General features: G+C 39.4%; 1 protein-coding gene across 1 annotated transcript in view; it reads right to left on the reverse strand.

Moving 5' to 3' along the window:
* LOC116716107 (OX-2 membrane glycoprotein-like) overlaps positions 1-21,408 on the reverse strand; it is a 32,566-nt gene that overhangs the window by 4,697 nt on the left and 6,461 nt on the right. Inside the window, exons 3-6 of the mRNA XM_032556912.1 lie at positions 11,920-11,929; positions 6,473-6,805; positions 4,229-4,504; positions 2,872-2,998 (exon numbers count right to left, since the gene is read on the reverse strand). Coding sequence (XP_032412803.1) covers positions 2,874-2,998; positions 4,229-4,504; positions 6,473-6,805; positions 11,920-11,929 — 744 coding nt within the window. The 3' untranslated portion in view covers positions 2,872-2,873. The remainder of the gene's footprint in view (positions 1-2,871; positions 2,999-4,228; positions 4,505-6,472; positions 6,806-11,919; positions 11,930-21,408) is intronic.

Below are 21,408 nucleotides of genomic sequence, written 5' to 3' on the forward strand. Positions count from 1 at the left end.
TAAATGGTGCTCAGTTGGAATAAGAGGACCTAACGGCTGTCAAGACAATATCTCCTGCACCATTAGCCTGTGGTTTTAGTACATAGAAGGATCAATCCATGTTTTTAAGAAGTTCTGAATTTGAGACTCGTTGAATGTGCAGTTTTTCTTCCTGTGCTCCTTTGGTTTGAGCTGCACACATTTCTGTAGATCCAGAAATGCACTGAGGGGAGGTACTGACTGAAGGAGACAAGAAAGACAAAGAAGAACAGAGTGGTGCAAGGACACATAGTAGGAGACATTGGTGCAAGGACAGAAGATAGGTGGCATGGGAGCAAGGCTGCAAGGAGGTTTGTATTGGCAAAAGGAGACAAGGACAGAGGGAACAAAGGAAAGAACCAGGGAGGCAAAGAAACTTATAAAGAAAGTATGAAACAGCAGAAAAATGCCAGAAAAAAAGTGCAGAGGGTTAGGGTTAGGGTAAAAGACTGAAAAAGACTGAAACCAAGAAAGGGGGAGATGTGAAAAGGAATAAACTATTATAATTAAGCAAAATTAAAAAAAAAATGGTTTTGGACTACATTAAAACCCATTCTCAGGAAAAACAATCCTGAAGTTCCATCCATAAATACATTCCATGAAAGACTAATTATGAAATGATCTCCACAAGTCCTCACTTTGTGTGTGATGTAAAAACGAAAGTCATAAAGAATGTGAGCACGCGTTTACAGCTCATTCCAGATACAGGCAGCAGCTGTCATTTCCCCAGAACAACAATCTGAACCACATCACAGTAACAGACCGTGCTCCAGTCCAGCATGTTCCAGCTAAGACGAGGACTGGGAAACACAGACGATGCGTCTTTCCCGTCCAAGCTGAGAGGACGCCTTGTTGTCAGACTGGGCATGCTTTCAACTATAGGCATATCAGTGGTCCCTTTATCCGAGCCCCCTGCAGTCTGTCGTCTTCGTCAGCCTAAGGGAGTAGACTGAAAGAAGGCCTTTCCTTCAGGCCGTCAGCTGCAGACAATCAGCGCAGCCACTTGTTATTCTGCTCAGAGCAGGCATAGCTGAGAAAAGAGGAAAACTTCAACTAATGTGGAAAGAGTCGAGTAAAAATATTTTCATTTCGGATTATCAGATTGTTCCAACTCAACAAATCACAAGTGGGGGGAAAAATGCACTTCAGATATGATTGTGTCCGCAGCCTCTTATCTGAAACTCAGTGGAGAAAGTTAGGTATAATTTATAACAGAAAGAATGAAGGCAATGGCTTTTCCACAGTAACAGTCCACCTTTTGAAAAAGCAGGAATTTTCAGTAAGTCCTGCCTTCTTTCTCCTCATATGTGTAATCAGTGATCAACGCCTTGGTTATCATTCGACCAAGGCTAAACAGAAAGACCTTGTCACTTTATTTTTCTTTCAACGCTCTGGTTCCTACTTTGTTTTTCCCTCCCTTGTGCGCGGGAGGATTTATGGTAAGGGAACTGGGCAGCAGTTCAAGGCCTGGCACCACGCAGTTCAACAAACCAAGAGGAAAAAGGTGTTGCCGCAGTGACCACCTTCATCTCTGACATGTGAAGGTGGGAGATGGCTGCAAAGTGACCTTCTGTCCCTGTTAATGTTTCTTTAGTTTCATGGCAGAATATTTGTGCCAAACTGATTTTTTTGTTACCAACAAATTCAGCACAATTTAGATACTATCATACCACCAAGCTTTAAAAGACAACTACTCATGATCCTTGGCTGAAACGACAAGAACCTGTAGATAAGACTGTAGATGTCAGGTTCTGCATTAGTGCTAAGATGGTGTCCACTGTGTGTATTAATGCAGGCTAAAGAATATTTGATGTTTTAACTATTAATATAGGCAATTCTAACAGCCTTTAGAGAGGATCAGAAGTATTCGAGGGTTTGTGGATCTAAGAAAAATAAGAAATGTTCCAATGACAGGAGGTAGGAAAACAAAGGAAGACAGACAAGACAATAAGGAGGAAAGAATGACAACTTTTAGATTATAAAATTAAACGGATATGAATGAGCTGTCAAAGCCCAGGTTGGGATGCAGAATTTGGTCTGAAAATACATAATTTTACTTCATCTTTTCCTTTTCCAAACTGCACTGGAATGCTTTGAACTACAGAGTCAGAGGTGAAGGTGCTTCTTTGTTCAGAGGAACATAAGGAAACTGCAGTTCTCTGCCAAAACATCTGTGGATTTAAAACTTGGTCCAACCTCAAAGATGTTGTTCATTATTACAATAAACCATATCAAACTGAAACAGAGACTTAAATATAAATTCGTCTAATGAGACAAACCCTGGCTGGGCTACTGTAATCCTTCAGGTCCATAAAACACCCGACAGCTTTCTGCTTATGCAACCAGCAGACGTGGGAACGCTTCATCACAGCCACACACAATGACAGCCACTCAAAACCTGGCCTCCACAGCAGGCCACAAGAGAAACAATGCACTGGATATCTGCTGAGCGTTTCCTCCCCAACGGCATACACCCAGAAATTCTTGTGGCTAAAAAAAACATGTGAATGTGTTTAAAAATGCTTCACTTCACATTTTAACTCATTTTCCAAAGTTACAGAAACACCTGTGAGAGCTTCCCAGAACAAACGTCTGGTGGACTATGAGGGAATCGCTCCAATTTTATTTATTTTTAGACCCACATTTCTTTTCCCCAGCTGCAGTAATGCTGAAACCGGCTCTCACTGTGACAAAAAAATCCATTTCACGTAAGCAAAGAGATGAGCTTCTAATTAGCTTTTGATTACCGGCTTCACTTTCTGGGAAAGGAGCTTGGGCCATCCCGCTGCCACAAGCAGAGGCTCTCTGAAGTGTTAACAGAAGGAAATGTGGTGAAGTGGACTCCAGACTTACCGTCAAATACATACGAAGCGCTTGCAGAAAAACACACACAGACCCAGGATGACGACAGTTGCAGCCAGACACACAGAGATGAGGACAACGTTGGGGGAACTCACTCCAACAGGCAAAATATCATAATCTATAAAAAAACAAACCAACATATATTATAACATGTGCAGAATATACAGTATATGCAAGTTTATTTATAATCGTTTGATAAATGTGTCGCAGGAATTCTTCCCCTCAGTCCTCTTTGCTCGAATGCCACACCAGGATCTTGAAATGCAGTTGCAAACTGAGGAGTTTGGACGTTGACATGCCATAGGTAAAAATTAAACTTTAATTTTAATTTCCGTAGATTTTTCTCCAAATTTTCCTGTTTGCTGATTTTTCTTGGAACATTTCTAAAATGTTCAAAAGAAACCGCAGCTTGGAAAGCTGAAAAACCTCAACGCAATGCTACTCGGCATGCTATTGGCTTCATAGATCCTAGAGGTTCTGGTTCTTGACCCTCATGAATACCAGGCGTCCACTGAATAACGTAATGTAATGAAACACATTGATAGATAGACAACCTAAAGACCTGCAGCTGCAACTGAAGTAAGATGGCGGTTCTACAACGTATTGACTAAGTGGAAAAAAATCAAAATGAAGCACATTGTTCTGATATAAATTTGTGACAAAATGTTAAAAGCTGTGTACAGTTTTCTGATTCTGTGTTGGTATATTGTAGAATATCCCAGTAAAATGCTGTATTCTGGGTACCACAGATCCTCCCAGCAACAATAAAAGTTAGAATCTCAATCTAAAAAAAGTGTTAACTTCTCTGCTGTCATTTTATTTCAGGTAAATCAGCAGTTTTTCATGGATAAATACACATTTTGTACATTTTTTAAAAATGATCCTACTCCACTGCACATTTTCTTTGAACTGAATGTGCTATTTCAGTAGCACATTGAAAAACTTTTATTTCCTTACTTACTATAAAGTTTCTTATTCTTTCTTGCATTAGTTTGAGTATAACTTGCTGCTGGTACACTTAGATAAAGGATATTTTTATTCAAAAATAAACCTGAAGTTGTGGTTCTTAAGAGAGGGAATGTGAAAAAGTCAAAGGGGAGTGAATGCTTTTTTAGACATCTGGACTAAACATGTCAAAAACATTAAACATGTCAAAGTCATGCGGTGTGAGAAAAAGAAACCTTCCTGAGACGTTACGGGATGCAGGATCCCACGACCAAAGTATCCATAATTACACCCCGACTAAAATAGAAAACCTCTAATCTCTGCACCTCAGAGCCACAGATTGGGAAGCGGCGACAATCATGTCTGGGACGAACAAACATGCATCGGTGCATAAACTGCTCACCGTCTGCTTTGACGTCCAGTGTGAGGGCTTTCTCTAAACCCTGGTGCTGCACGATGCATTTCACGGTTCTGAGCGTGGACCGGAAGCGCAGCGTGCTCGTCACTATCGTGGTGCCGTCGCCCTGACTGTACGCCGACGACACCGGTGGACCCAGGGTGACGGCATTGTTGCTAATGTCCCACAGGATGGTGGACGGAGGCCTCGACTTGGCGGTGCAGTTTGCCTCCGTGACTCCCGAGGGCGACGTCGAGAAGCTCACCTGAGGGTTGGGTAAGACTGGGGATAGAAATGGGAGATCAGGTCAGCTGGTTGATTTTTACAGCTTTGTAACTAAATTTTTATTTGGTCAATAAATGTCGAGCTTTTGGTCGATCCGCTTTTTTAAGCACATTGGTTTTCAAAACAAAGGAGAATATTTAACATTAACATTGACCAAAGTTTCAAACATTTAAAAATGATCGTTATTAGAAGTATATCGATTAGGGTGAACATAAGACAGCAGCTTGTGATAATTTATATCATACTATGCAACATTACTACATTATTATTAAAAAATAATTAATAACCATGTAAAATGTTATTACAGCAGAAAGTATTAGGAAATGCGTTAAAAGGATTTTATTATATTTTGTGTTATTACTCATAATGCGGAATTACAAGCTTTTTCTGTGCTGTGTTGTGACGCAGAGAGACACAGAATATCAGCATCGATGCCTCCAGACAAAGACAACTTGGAAGCAAAAACTAAGACAAATGTTGGTGTAGCGGCTTTTAGCGAATGTTTGTGCGTTTGGAGCAAAGCAGGACAAACACACACCAACACAGAGGCTTTGTTTGGAGAGGAACCATGAGCCACTCAAACCTCGCGGGTTGATTTCCATATTAATCACTCCATTCCCTCTCTCCAACACTTTCCTCTCCCTTCCTTCCTTATCAGTGTAAAAACAAACTTCCAGAGGAAAGGGAGCAGCTCCTCACGCTCCTGGAAGTCTGGCCACTGAGCGTCTGAACTCGATTACTCTCAGCGGAAATAAAAAAGGAGGAGGTTAAGTGCTGCGTTGGAAAAGTGAAATCCATCTCCAGAACAGTAGTTTAATGACCGACTTCAGCTGCCATCATCTCAGGGCTTCCTAGGGTGTGTTTATGCTGAGAACTTCCTTTTCCTGAGTTGTTCAGAGATTTGCTCAGAGTGCACAGCGTGCGTGTGGCCCTGTCCACATGAGTAATCATTACTCAGGTGGACAGAAAAAACTTGAATATAGCACAAACAGCGTGATTTTAAAGGGATTTGGAGGGAGCAGGTTAACAAGTTGGTGGTGTTGGGGGAATTTTCTGGCAGAATTCGTCTTATTAAATCACTTCCTGCAGTTTGTTTTACATTGCAGAAATATGAGGGGGAAAATGTTCTGATTTTCTGCTTTCAAACATTCCTGATTTCAAACTGCTCAATGAGCTTTCACAACAAGGCTTCCCTTGCCTCCCAGGGCACAATTACTCTTGATAGGATTTATTTCTTAATAGGTTTACACACCATTGAAACAGCAAAGTGAAGCTTGTTCTCATTTAGTAATAATTACTTTAACTGTCAGAGAGTGTAATAGATGCCAGATCTGCAGATAACACTAAAAAGGCTCAGAGTTTATTGAGCCAACATGACATTAAAAATCTGAGACGCAGCAACTTGCAAAAGTGTTCGAGCATCTTGAATGTTTCCACATTTTGCCTCATTACAATTGTAAACTTTACTGGGATTTTATGTGACGGATCAACAGAAGGAGTGCAACAGTGAATGAAAATTACAGAGCTACTTGGTTTAGCATGTTTTACCAGTAAAGACCTCCATTCACTTGAATTAATGCTTTGCAGATGTGTCTTACCAGAGCATCTTCTTCCACATATTTAATGTACGACATCAGATTTTCTTTTTTATTTTAACTTCACAAAATGTTAGAAGGTCAAAGAACGTGAAGATGTTACTCCAGCATTAAAACAAAAGTTGCTTAAATCATGTTGAAATTCAATATAAGGCCAATATTTCAACTAAATGTTTGCATAACTTAAATTCAAGTTTTTACCTTTCAGAAATCTAACTCAAACATTTACTATACATTCCTGAGTTTCTGTATCATTTCTGTCTTTTTATGAGCCGCAATAAGTGCTTTCTGAAAGCTGATACTTTCTAAGAGAATCCAAAGTTTCAGCAGAAAAAATATTGAAGCTGCCTGAAAGCCATGTTAGCCTCACCGTAGACGTGGAGGCAGGCGACGGCGTTCCTGGTTCCGTCCGGGTAGGTGTGGAACTCGCAGGTGTAGCACGCCTCGTCCTCCATTTTGACCTCCTCGATGGTCAGTCTGGTCTCCCCCAGCGTGGGGCTCAGGCTGACCCGACCTTTAAACTCCTTCCCCAGGTAAGAGCCCACCTTGGCGTACGAGGCGACCGTGATGGTGTCACCCTGTTCCGTCGTCTTCCTCCACAGAGCCTGGGCGACCCGTTTGACGAGGGTGTACGAGCAGGACAGGGTGACGGGCAGCCCGCGTATGGCCGTCCTGTTCCCCTCCAGGTGGACTCTGCCTCCTGTTGCAAAGAAGAAGAGCAGTGTGCAGGTTTTCCATTTAGGAATTGCCACTAAACTAAACACCTTTATTTTGAAAGTCGCGTGTTTTCCCTAACGGTCCGCGTTCAGCTTCACAGCGAGGCTTTTGATAGACAACAGGAAGTTTCTTTCCGGAGCATCAGACAGAAGGAATATCTCTGATGGCGTAGAACAGCACAAAGTGATGAACCGCAGTATCCGGTTATATTAACCTTAATCTCCTGAAATGTGTGTTTATAAAGAAAAATACACGAAAACCCCTTATTCTTTAACATTTACCCCCCTTCAAGTTTACAGTATTGTAAAAAAAAAAAAAACAAAAAAAAACACTCTGATTGAAAGGAAACGTCTTGGACAAGTTTCCCTATTTTTGCCTCTTGCAGAGAAATTGTAACAAAATTAATAGAAACTTGTATTAAAGTCAGACAAGTATAAAGATTTGACTCCCAACTTTGTATCAACGAATGAAAAAGAAAAGACCATTTGAAAAGTAATTGCTGTATCAAAATCTTCCTATCAATTCAAGGAGAAAGGACTTATTTGAAGCCGGACGCGTCCTAATTTAAGAAAGTACAAAGCCAGGCATAAGAACAGAAAATCCCAGTTCAGATTAAACTCTAAATCACATTTTTATACACACACTTTCTACTGTTAAGTTTGCAAAAAAATAAATAAATAAAAATAAAAAAAACAACCTGTACAATTGTGAGTAAAAACAAAAACCTTGAACAACTGCAACCGGACAGGACTGAATGTGGAATCCAATATGAATTTCACATTGCATGGTTTCCTAAAGAATGAACAGTGAAGGAACTCTGAGGTTCCATTATGACTTCAACACAAACACAAGAACCAGGCTGAAAACAAATATGGCAATAATTCTCAGGCGTTCTTTCAGTTCTGCAGTGAAACAAAATCTTTATTTATTTTGTGAACAAGTTAAATGTCAGAGAAAGAAAATAAATATAATTAAGAAGAAAACAAACAAACAAAAACATATGTACAGTAATCAAACAAAGAAACAAACAAAAGAAAACAACAACTTCCATATGCAGCTTGAAAAGGAGGAGGAGGAAGACAAAGCTTATTAAATCCTATTGTCTTATACAAATTTGTCCCACATTACACATATTTGCATATATCATTTTTACACATCACAATTTCTGCTCTTTCTGAATTATATTTATAAAATGAATGTATTATTATGCAGTCTACACCATGTCTACCGTCTAAGATGTACAGCTGCATTTCATCCTTAACAACCAAAAAGCAAAACATTTTCCTGGCCTACATGGTCCATTAAATACAAACAATCTCATCCGGTCTAAAAATGTTTTTTTTTTTTTTTTTTTTTAAATGCTTTCAAATTAAACCAAACAGGCTTGAAATGAAAGAAAACTGACATGATCAGAAATGATTAAGTCTATATTTTATGCAAATAATATATAAAGTTTGACTCGGCTTCATTCTTTGCACAAAAAAACCCAAAACATTTAGTTTCTATCCAGATTATGCTAATCCAGTAAAATGCTTCCAACTTTTTCCAACCCGGCCGAGTACGAATCCAGCTAGAGTGCCAAATAATTATCTCTCTCTCTCTCTTATTTTGTGAAAGTGGACACACGGCTGGCTTCGGGCCACGTTGCATGGGTTGCTGTTACAGACAGAACATCTGGAGGACAACCCGCCGCCGGGCTCCAGCTGGGCTACACCCTCAACCGACGTCCCTCGCCCATAAATCCGAGTGCAGTCACGTCCAGCCGCGAGTCAGCGAGCGAGCTGGGGCTTGTCTTTTTTTTTTTTTTCTCGTCTTATTTGGCCATGAACGGGCCTGAAGAACTGCAACAATGAAGTGTGCCTCAAGAATGGTGCGGCAGACCTCCCATGAGATTCACCGAGATCAGGGGGTTGATGTGTTTATGTGAGGGGGGAGCTTTTAATTCTCCCAGCGTGAAACATCTGATGACGTACCGAGACAAACGAGCGAGTCTGCTGTGTGAACGCCTCGGAAGAAATGCGTTTCGAAAGTAAGGCGAGCATGTTTGGGGGAACGGAGCGGAGTGAGGCAGAGAAAACATGGTGTGTGTGTGGGGGTAACAGGAGAGATGGTGTAATACAAATTGTGTAAAACATAGATATACAGATTACGTAGCCTGTGAAGAGAAGTTTTGGGTTCAGTGCTTCAGATCTCATGAGGACCAATTTGAGTTTTGACTGGCCTGGGAGGGGGGGAGGTATGAGCATTTTGCAGAGTGAGGATATTTTTGGCTGCACTCGCTTTGGACTGGGCTTTAAAAGGGGCCGTTTAATTCCTGAGACGTTGGTTCTGAAGAGGTACAGTACGAAGAGCTGTACCTCTTCGTACAGCTCTTCGGGCCTGGTGCTGGTGAAATCTGCAGCAGTTTTCATTTTGGGCCACTGTGTGTCAGCAGAAACTGGGGTCTCGCTGTATGTTAGACCGCCTCAAGGGGAATTCACACTCCTCCAAGTGGAACGTTTTCTCAACGTCCATTGGGATTTTATGTTGATAGATCAACGTAGGGAAGAAAACGATGAATGGTTTGCTAATTCTGTCATAATTACCATTCTGAACATGTGCTTTACAGATGTATTAATGCGAGTTACTACCGTAGAAACAACTTCCATTGCGATTGCAAACTGCAGTTCTGTCTGTTACAGACAGATAACAGATAACTATTACCTGTTTGCCAACTCTTCAAAAATCACCTGTGTTACACAAAGGTGGGCCTTTTCCAGCGGTACCTACTGAGTGTGGTTTACTCATCTCTGCTTGACTCTACCCAATGTAACTGAGTACCAGTTCTTTGTGAGCGGCGTCCGAAAGTTACACAACATAATCTTTCTGCGACGCAAACACAACACAGTACAAACAAGCACAAAACGTCTGCGCCTCGTCGTTAATACCCTGACCGTTCCCTTTCTAGGCAGTTCCATTCATTCTCATCTCCCCGCAGTGCTTCACCTGGAATTTCACCCATTTCTCCGGTATAATTTCAACCGGAAGCAGTCTGTGAATGAGGAGGTTAGATTTTCCGGCTGCGGGAAATCGACCTCAGGAAGTGAAGTGAACAAAGTCGGCCACGCTTCCAAAATTGAACAATTAAAAGTCAGACGAAGAGGAAGAATTAAGACATTTAATTGCTGGCACAGATGTCAATTTGGCCTAGCTTTCTCTAATTGGCAGGGGCAATGGCTTGTTTACAGCGCATGCTACGTCCGCTAAGCGTCGTAGGGTAGCTGGCATTTTTATATACGCCGTGGCCAAGCGTCAGTGATTGGTTCCAATCAGATCCAATCGTTCCAGAGCATTTAAAATATCAACAGTCCACACAATAATCAGTTCTCAATAAGCCCAGGATCCAGGCCTGAGGGTTATTGAGCAAAGTGTAGAAAACAAGTGGCTGATTTTTACCAGGCTACGTCGTTAAACTGTGGGGTCATTGCCATTTTCCTTAAAATTCCCAATACAGTCAGTTGTTGGTGTGAGTTTATACAAATGGTGTGTTTGATTCTTGTAAGAGAGTCTCTTTTGTTAGAGAACTGACTCGACCCCTGAACCAACAGTGGCTAGTAGTCTTCTGGCATCACGTAACAGTAACTAGTGGAAAATCCTTGTAATCGAGTAGAGGAGAGGAGCGAAGCTGAGTTTCAGACAGAGCAGGGAGTTTTTAAAGAGACAGAGGCCCAATTTCAAGGTATTAAATAAAAATAAAATAAATTATGCTATACCTATAGTGTATTCAGCACTATGGGTTTGGGCTGAATACACTATAGGTATTCAGCTCATAGAAAGACAAATAGAAATGAATGCCCAAATTTTACAATTTTTATTCATAAAAGATCTTTTAAAACTATGTCGTTTTTTCTGTCACTTCACAATTATGATTTCCATTCGTTTCCATTTATCACATTGAAGGTTCTGGATGTGACCTGACAAAATACGGAAATCTCCAAAGGCCATAAAGTATTTATCTGCTTACATCTCTACCAGCGTTTCACATCCAGAGGCTAACATTTTGTGTCAGATGTGTTTCACTGACGCTGAATTGTAATCTAAGTGATAATCCTCGGACTTCTCAGCTAAACCCGTCATTATCTTGAGTATCTCGTCTCGGCTTGTTTTGGTCCTGCTAACCACAAATTAGCAGGCTAGCCCTTCCTGTGAGGCTGGTTCCTGTTCTGGCAGAAGCGTTAGTGATGTATGATGCAAAGATCAAAACAGATGTAGAGTCATTGTCCTGTTTCTGTCAACATAACTTGATTTCATTGGTCAAACACAGAGGGCAACAATAATAGTCTGTTGTCATGGCTACAGGCCTGCTAACAATGTAATTACCTGGTAGCAAACACTTTGCGCCATTGCTGACTAATTCATTACTACACCTAGAGATTAGGGTTTGCAACATCTATGCTTTGCCATACTGCGGAAACAAATCTTGTAAAATATGATCCACAGCATCTGATTGGCTGAAACATGTTTTAGCTGAATGTATTTAGTTCTGAGAATCAAAGGGTTTTAAAAGCTTTCAAGCTGGAAAATCTTAAAGATTTCCCCACTTTGTGTTTCGATAGATCAACTCCAGCCAGGCTGAAATATTTGTTCCTTCTTATGCTCATCTGTTTCCTTTGTGTCAGATTTGTCTGTTAATTATCTTTCTATTCATTTAAGTGACTCAGAACTAAGTGATGTTTTGGGTTGTGGTCTCTGAACTCAGCGACTACAACCCTTTCAGTTGTGGTCGCTGAAAGAGTTGTGGTCCAAAATGACCACAACAAAATGACCAAAATGACCTTTCCCCAATTACAGGAAAAGTCGGGAAAGGTCATTTTGGTCGTCCTCCGCACTTGTGAGAGTTCCTTATTTAATTCACAAAAACATAATAGTTCTTCTCTATCTCCTGATTTTTTTGTTGCAATTGTCTTGTTTTTGTAGACCCTCTTGCCATGTACGGTGGTACTGGGGTTGAACCAAAGTGCAGGCAGGAACTCGATATGGTCAGTGAATACATCTTTAAATAAAGATGTATTCATGTATTCAGATAATAATATGTGTAATAATAATAACAAGCAGAATAACTGAGGGTGATCTCAGGATGCAAATGAGGGGAGCCTTAACTGGGCTTCCATAAGAAATCTTTGCAAAAAAAAAAAAAGGTCAGTATTCCACTAATGTTGAAAACACACAATTTCGCAGTTGCTGTTTCTACTAAATAAGAAATGTCGTTGTGCCACGAGTGGCACAATTACTCGAGACACTTCCTGTCGTCTTCTTCGTCTTTTCCGCCATTAGTGACATCCGGCTGTTGATCATGTGATTCGCGTGATGCAAAAAGAGAGTGGTTCCGTTGCAGTTTTGTGAAATACACCAATTTTGGTAATTGAAAAGCCACCATAGCGCAAAAAGTAATTATCGAAAAACCTGTTTTCTTTTCTTTTTTTTTTTTTTTTAGAAATGGACGTGTGTATCCACTAACCACATTTATTTTCAGAATTTCTGTTTTACTGTCAAATGGAAACACAGCTACTGAAGAACAATCACGAGTCAGAAGGAAATTGGAACAGAAAGCACAAAACACAAGCGCCCAATGATCATGACACCTTAACATACTTTTGTTGTGGTAAAAATCCTATAATAGGATTTTTACCACAACAAAAGTATTCAAAAGTGTCATCAAAAAAAATCCTTGACTCAGGTGTTGCTATTAAATGACACACCCAATCAAATATCACCAGTTAAAATATCACCAGTAGATTCCAATGGAGACTCCAGAAATGTATTGTCTTATTGCTGACATTTTCATTCAATATTTTCAGGCACTTAAGTTCGTCAAGTGCCTGTCTACAGTATACCCGCTTAGCAAAGCATTTGATTTTCATAATATGGATCTCATCTGTAATAATGCACAGACACCAGCAGATGGCGGCATAAGCTACATGTTAGGCAAACTGACGCTTCATGTCTACCTCACCAACGAGTGAAACTGGATTAAAAGGCTAAAAAGCAGCTGTAAAATCAATAAATAATCAAAAGTAAAGTAAACCACAAAAATGGGCGCACTTTTTAGAATTAATTAGACAGGCATTACTTTGAAACATACATTAACAGGCTTATTAATGTCATCTCTGAGCTACTGTTAGCTTGTGAGTTGATTAGATCTGTGCCGTCAAGAACTGTCCCAATTTGTTTCTTGATAAACTCAATCAGATCCTCACGATTCACCATTCTTCTTCTTCTAACACATCAACAGTGAAGTCCTGCTGCCTAAATTATTTCCCACAAGCCAACAGGTACCATAATGATGAGGTAGTCAGTCCTAAGCATCTCACCTGTTGGTGGTCATATTTTTTATGTAGGCTATGACTGGAGTAAATAGTTTTTATGGCAGTGGAGACAGACATTATATCATGCATTACTGGAATTATTTCCTGGGTATCATTGTGTGAGCAGCATGTTATTGTAATGGCCTGGCAGGTTTGAAGTATTTATTCAATTCAAAGATAATTCACTGATGAAAAGGCGTAATTAAATGTTGTCGTACCTCATTTAATTAAAGAGTTACTGTAGATGGTGATGACTGTAGGCAGGAAAAATGTCTTTAATAGTCTGTATTACAGCAAATTTTTAGACCTCTCCAATTGAATACACTCTGTTTCTCATGGTCAGGATTGTCCACCATTTTCTTGATTTTATTATTATTGCATTGCTTTTTATGAAAAAAAATAGCCCTAAAGTCTCTCCTTTGCTTGTGCAACAGAGTTAATATTGTACAGAATTCCACTTGTTACTTCTAATTTGGGCTCATGCGTAATGGGTGAAACAGCACCCCCTCCTGGTGGCTGGCCGTAATAACTGTAGTGAACGCAGACGTCTCCTTCCCTGTTCATAAGAGTCGTGCGCGAGGTGGGTTCCCTGAGTTTAGCGCTCTGGTTCCGCTAGCTTGATGTAATCATAAAATGCTATTCCTGGTAAGGTGTTGTACCCGCACGACTCAGGTGACGAACCTGAGTCCTGACCAGTACATATTATATTCTGTACAGATAAACCTCGTTTCATCTCATCCTGAATCCTGGAAATTATTCACTCAAAGCAGAAATGGTTTATCCACCTTATTTCAAGCTCCCATGAAGCTTTGCGTGATTTATAAAATCTTTAAAACATTGACAAAAATTGGTGTAGAGGCTAAGGTAACATGTTGTAAAAAGTTCAATAAGCTGTTTTTCTTCTACCTATGTATGAGTATGGGTAGCTAAAAAATTAGGTAGTTAAAAGCTACATTATGTAAAAGCTAAATCAAAAATCTAGATTAGAAAAATCTTTATAATCCCGCATCTCGGACCCACTTGGGTGTCATTTTATTGTTTTGTGAACCTCATGTTTCTCTCCACTAATGCAGCACTCTGAGGGTGGTCGGCACAATGATGTTTTAAATCCATCCTATGTTGTTGTTTTTTACAAGTTGGTTAACAAATGTATCCCATTATCATTATAAATTCATTCAGGTTTTCCATATCTGGGAATTATCTCTTTGCAAATGATTTAGCCACCAGAGCATCTTTTAGTGGAGAACAACTCTATCCATTTAGAGCAGGCATCTATTATAACCAGACAATATTTTTCCCTTCACTTTGATTTAGTTCTATGAAATCCATATGAATCATTTGAAAAGGATTTTTAGGTTCTGGAAACTTTCTTCTTCTTCTTGGTCTTAAGTTTCCCTGTTTCCCTGTGGGTTATGTTTAGCACAGATCAGACATGTTCTTCAAATTTTCTCTTTGTTTTAAGTAATATAAGTTTCAGTAATCTAATTAAGTAATATAAAAGGTCAAACCGTAATGTATTATCCCCCCTGATGATGCATTACATGCTAATGTATCACAATTTCTACTACTATAAATAGAGATTTCGATGAAACAGGTTTATTATTTTACCTGAAACATTCTACCAGTATTCAAAGCTGCCCTTTTATTTATCCACAATCATTTTTCTACTTCAGGGCTTCACTATTGCATATCTCTAGGTATCTTTTTGTGCATAATAGTTTGTTCCTCTATATTTAACACTTTTATTTCTGCTGCTGCTTTTTGTTATTTGATCAGTAAACCTATTTCCAGTAGAGACCTCATTGGTACCTATTGTGTGAGCTACACACTAACAAACTGCTGGGTTAGCTGGCAGTTGTTTTGCTTATAGAAGATCTATTAGCAAAGGGGCGTTTTGTTACTGTTTTACCTGTAAATATGGTCAAATTTATCAAGGTAAAACACCACTAGATGGCCACAGTTATCTCTTCTTGCTTAGTTAAAAATGACCATCCTGAAATTAAACCAAAATCTCAAATCCTCTCATTTAAATATACATTTATAAATGTAATGATTTATAAATTTATATTTAAATATAAATTAAATATATATCATTTCAAACTTCCCATATTATTTCATTACTCATAAATCATTTGCTTACTTAAACAACCCACTCTATGGAGGAAATTGTTTCCTGAATTTAGGAAACTAAAACTACATCAAAATCCTGCGTTATGCGATGATAATAACTTCTCTACAACTTCCTATAACCTGTTTCCAAGCAAAACCCAAAGGGTTAAAAAGCCTATTTCTATGTTCCTTAGGAAAAAGGTTCATTGGATCCTTTGTGATTTTAGATTTCACAGTTTATGTTTAAGGTTACTCCACTAGCCTGAGTTATCTCTATTGTCAGATGGACCACAAAACAAACCCACTACCCCCTTCATGAACCTCCTCTCACCTCTTGCAGGGGCAGGAAAAAGAGCTGATAAGGATTTCAAGAGAAACTCCTAATTCTTCTGCTGCTTCATTAGCATTTGGCTCTTGTATCATGAGATATGTTTTAGTTTCATCTCATTTTAAAATGTGGGAGTCTTCTGTTGCTTTACTTCTAAAGTTGTAACTTTGTTATCATGCACTAGTGTTTTGCCAGGGGGCTTCATATGGTGGTCAGTTGGACCTGGTGGGGGTCGGAGTTGCAGCACCGCTGCAGCTTCTGCCTGTTCTCCCCTGCTGAGCTGCTGCAAGCTGCTGTGAGCAGGAGTTGCAACTCCTCCCTGGTGCTTCATTGTTCTCTAGTCTAAATAAACATACTTGTTGCTTCCTCCTGCTTATTTTCATTTGCAACACTCTCTTCTTTCTGTAGTTGCTTTTAATCGTGTCTTATTACAGTTTAGTGTTGATTCTCTACAAGTAGCTCCTCATGCACCAGTGTCACACAAAAAGATCTTTTTCCCCAATAACCAATAGTTATTTCAGGCTTAATGTTAACCATTGATAGCAAATCGTGTAAATTTAGCAAAACTTCCTTTGTTTGATCAATTTCCATTTCATTCACTTCATCTAATTTGGGATGCGATGTCTCATTATCAGACTCTGGTTCACTCAGAGCTGATTCTAATTATACTCAGGCGTTTTGTTTCTCAGGACAGTTTCTGGCCAAATGTCCTTCTTTTCCACAACACCCTGAATTATTTGATCTTAGATTTCCTCTTCTCCCTCTAAAACCTCCTTTTTATAAAATATTCCTGCTGAAGCTTTTTTTTAATGTTTACTACCTTCTCAGCATGGAGGGAAATAATTCACATACTCATCTAATGTTCCAGTTCCCAATTCTATATAAATGATTTACTCATATTAACCCATAATTTACTATCCATTTGTTCAGAAGGTTTTATTTTCACAGGGTTCTGCCTTTCAATAACCTTCCAATCTTTACACTGCAGTTCATCTTTTGGTTCACACTTACTGCTGTTTTACCCATTTTGAACAATTTAGTCCAGTTCATCAACACATAGGATGTTCTAAAACTGGGATTTTTATAGCGGGGTAACAATTTAAAAAAATACCAATTGTAGTCATTCTCATTAAAATATTTCTGAAACCGAACTGAAAAAAGAAGCAAGTTTATAAACAGTGTACAGAAACAATAAACCCCAGAAAAAAACACTAAAGTAAAAGCAAAACCGTAATAAAAATAAAAAGCACAAGAAACTCAAAACAAAAAACAACAGTAACAGAAGTTGTACCATTATGGTCTGGAAAGTGCTCTCTTCTTCTAGTTGTTCACTCGTCAAAGTTAAACTTGACTTTCCAGACACGACTGTCTCCCCTGAGGGAAGATAGGAGGAATCCTTCCCTATGTCAGTGGTCTGGGCAGCACTCGGTACCTGGATCCAGCTATCAGTGGGGGCCTGTGTCCCATCGGCTTGTGCTGCCTTGGTCAAAGCCAAACTTGAGTTCTCAGACTCAATTGTTTCTTTTTCCGAGGGAAGATTGGAGGAATCCTTCCCTCGGACAGTTTCCTGGATAGCTTGTTGGATCCAGGAACCAACTGCCGCCTGGCACCAATCTTCTATTGCTGCGTTTGTCAAACCAGCACTTGAATTCTCAGGCTCAATTGTTTCTTTTTCCGAGGGAAGATTGGAGGAATCCTTCCCTCGGACAGTTTCCTGGATAGCTTCATGGATCCAGGTATCAACTGCCGCGTGGCACCAATATATTGCTGCGTTTGACAAAACAGCATTTGAATTTGCAGACTCAACTAATGCTTTCTCTGAGGGAAGATTGGAGAAATCGTTCCCTATCTCAGTAGTCCGGACAGCGCTCTCTTTATGGGTCCAGTCTTCTTGTGCCGTCTTCGTCCGAGCAAAAGTTGAGCCTTCGGATTCAACTTCTGGGTCCTTACCAGCCGGTGAAGGACCAAAAGGAAAAGCACAAAAATCATCGTGCTCAGAGAAGCAAGCTTCTCCAGCCGGGGAAGCTTGGATCTCTGGTGAGGAAGGCTCCTCTAAAACTTCCCCAGCCGGGGAAGTTTCAAAAAGGAACGCATCGAAATGATCATTCTGGGAGAAGCAAGCTTCCCCAGCCGGGGAAGCTTGCTTCTGTGGCATGGAAGGCTCCTCTAAAACTTCCCCAGCCGGGGAAGTTTCAAAAAGGATGGCATCAAGATCATCATTCTGGGAGAAGGAAGCTTCTCCAGCCAGAGAAGCTTCCTTCTGTGGCGAGGAAGGCTCGCAAGGAACCTCCACAGTGGAGGAAGGTTCAAAAAGGAATGAATCGAAATCATCGTATACAGACTCGGTGCTCTCGTCCTTAGAGACACTTTCGTCCGAATCGCTACCAGGAAAGATTTTGTCAAAAACCTTCTGCATTTGGTGCTAACCAAATATCCAAGTCCAAAACCCAGGGGAAAAAACACGCCAACTAAAATCCTGTTCATGATGAAAAGCTTTGGTAGAAACAGTGTTGAAGTTCGAAGAGCTGACTGAATATGAACTGATGATTTGAAATACAAGCCCTCATAACCTCAGAAGTTCTTTGATCGTTTGACCACATCACAGATGAGGTCATAGCTACAATGAGGTCACAGTAGTTCTGAGGCAATGTCTCGATTCTGCTCGTTTCTATGGAAACGCTCAGATCAGTTCCACATGACCCAAAAAATTGACCCTTTGCAACTGTGTCACTTAATCATTCGAGGTGCCATGACAGACGTCGGAAGTGAGGATGGGAGTATGGACCTTACCTCAGGGGCCGCTTTTCATTGGCTGATGCCCATTCTACCTGGTCACGTGCGTGGCCGTCTCACAAACACACTTAGCTTCCCGTTAGCTAAGTACAGCATAATGGCAGAACTGATACAACTTCTACACCTTGAAGCCTGTCTGCTACACAGTCTTACTGTGTAGCAGTAAGCATATTGATCTTAGCTAAACAGATCAATATGCAATGTGTCTGTATCTGACATACACTAAAGATTTATTCTAACACTAACTACTAGTGTTAGCGTTAGCACCAAGTACAGCTAGTCAATCAACCATCGCTGTGTTCAGGGAAGCGCTGATTAATAATTGAGAAATAAATATCAAGCCTGGAAACTTGATATCGTAACGGACTGAATGTTATGTTTTTAACGTAATCTTTGCTCGTCTTGCAGGGCGCAGGCGGTTGCTATGGTAACAAGTGTGCTTAAACTACAAAGAGAGAGAGAGAGTAAAAACGTAGGAGTGGTTTTGAGTTGATCACCTGTTCAGGTTATTTTACCTTTGTTTATCTTTGCTGTGGCGCATTACAGCCGCTGTAGTTTCTAAACGTGGACTAATTACCTCGTTCGTTTGTGAGTTTACGTCATTCACAACAAACACCAAATGGAACAAATATATTTCATAAAATTTTAACAAACAAATGGCTTCTACCGCGGTAATTATGTGAAATTAAATTAATTATATCCCAACTTCAGAAGATTTGCCTTTACCTTTACAGAGCTCTTTGGTTCCTCCTGTCAGTCTGTAGCTTCTCATATTGACGTCATCAAACCAAATGTCAGATCTACCATAACTGACTGACACCTGCTGGCCTCAGGTTTGCAACCAGCTTGTGACTGAGAAACCAGTAACCTCCTCCCAGATGATGACATGAACTTGTTAGTTCCTCTGTCCATTGTAGTAGCTGATATATTGTGAAAATCCGGTAGAAATGATGCACTAATCAGTCATGTTTACATAGAAACAACGCGCCGCGAGGCTTTGCTTGTGAGACTTGTGGTCACGTGGGTCGGTTGATTATAGCTTGACTATAGCTTGACTATAGCATCCATTGATTATAGATTGACTATAGCATCCATTGATTATAGATTGACTATAGCATCCATTGATTATAGATTGACTATAGCATCCATTGATTATAGATTGACTATGGCATCCATTGATTATAGCTTGACTATAGATTGACTATAGCATCCATTGATTATAGATTGACTATAGCATCCATTGATTATAGATTGACTATAGATTGACAATAGCATCCATTGATTATAGATTGACTATAACATCCATTGATTTAGCTTGGCAAACAGTAAATGAATGTTTACCTACATGAGCTTTTCTATACAAGAGAAACGACACTAGAAGTCCTTAATCTTCCAGACCAAAATGTGGAGATGATGAGACGGTCAGACATTTGTTTGGGGATGTTCCTTTGCTCAACGGGTGTGGATATTATTGTTACCACGGTTACAGGTTATTATTTCATATATAATAATAGCCTATGTGTTGTTGAAGGAAAATTGGGGGAGGAATGATTTTTTGTGGTGGATAATTGTTAACTGAAAGACGCTCTTTGGAAAACGAAGAACATCCTGATTTTTAAGAAACATTTAGTAGCAGAAACAACTAATAAAAAGTGTGGCTACATTTATTAAAGAATATATTTGTAAAAACTCTTTGGGTAAAAAAAAAAGTGAAAACAAAATGTTAATGTGGAAAATACCTGGACAATTTTTGATCCTTTAGGACTAAATCGAATTTGTATATCTCCACTGAATGAACGGTTTGTGTATTACATAATATTTTATTATGCCCTATATTTATTATTATTATTTTACTTATGAGTGGGAAGACACACATTCCAGGCTAAACAATTACAGTGAAGTTTAACAGGGGCATTAAAAAACTGTGTCGGCGATATTCAGTGGGTTGTTTGATATCAGACAGAATGGATCAGGAGAGGAACCGCAGACCCGTCAGAACCTAAAGAACCAGACAGCAGACTCTTCATCCCTCAGTCATTTTCTGAGACCGAAAAATAATATAGATGGCAATTTAAAGAACAAATCATACAAATAGATTAATAGTAAATAAATAAACATTGTGAAGAGAACATTAAAAACGTTTGTTAGGATTGTGTAGGAAAATGTTGATATCTTTTATAAATACAGTGTTTTGTGGTCAATATTATTTCACCATTTTATTAATGTGGGTTGCCAGTTTGGATCAGGCTTCCTATCGAGCTATAAGAATGATAGAAAACATGCTAACAAAAAGCCTCAGAAAGTATGTAGTTGCGCCCCTGCCAGCTCATGCAGGTTTTGATTAGATGTAAATACATACAATTCCATAATTCTTCGATCCAGCAGTGATAGAAGTTTGGTAATAATGCAACACCCATATTTCCCATGTGTTTTGTCCTTTATCTCTTTTTCATGCAGCTCTCCATGTCCTGTTAGTTCCTCCCAGCTTAGATCAGCTTGATCTGTTTCTTTAGACTCAGTGGGAACAGAATGAATGTGAGAAGAGATTCTGAATTTGAGGCTAATTTTAAACCATAAATGTTGATCAAACTTTAATGTTTTTAAACCATAAACGATGATCAAACTTTAATGTTTTCTTTTGTTTGTTTTTACTGTATATGACTTGACCTCAGATAACTTGTTTGTACCAGGCTTCATGCCAACGAGTCTAAATAGAATAAAAAAAGGAAATCAAATGATTGTCCTTCTGCTCTAAAGCAGATTTATTATCTCAAATGATCCAACCTGATATCTGAATAAAACCAAAGCAGTGACGGCAAAAAAAGCTTTTATTGAAATTTCTTACAACTTAATGTTATTTCACTCTATGATCAGCTTAATAACTTTCCATGCTTTCATAAATCAAGTGAAAGTTACACAAAAGACTAAACAGAATACAAAAACCTCCAAAATACACCATGACATCATAATTAATAAAAATAACATGACACTGCGAAATATATACAAAAAATTTAA

Source organism: Xiphophorus hellerii, chromosome 24, assembly GCF_003331165.1.
Source record: "Xiphophorus hellerii strain 12219 chromosome 24, Xiphophorus_hellerii-4.1, whole genome shotgun sequence".
Taxonomy (NCBI): Eukaryota; Metazoa; Chordata; class Actinopteri; order Cyprinodontiformes; family Poeciliidae; genus Xiphophorus; species Xiphophorus hellerii.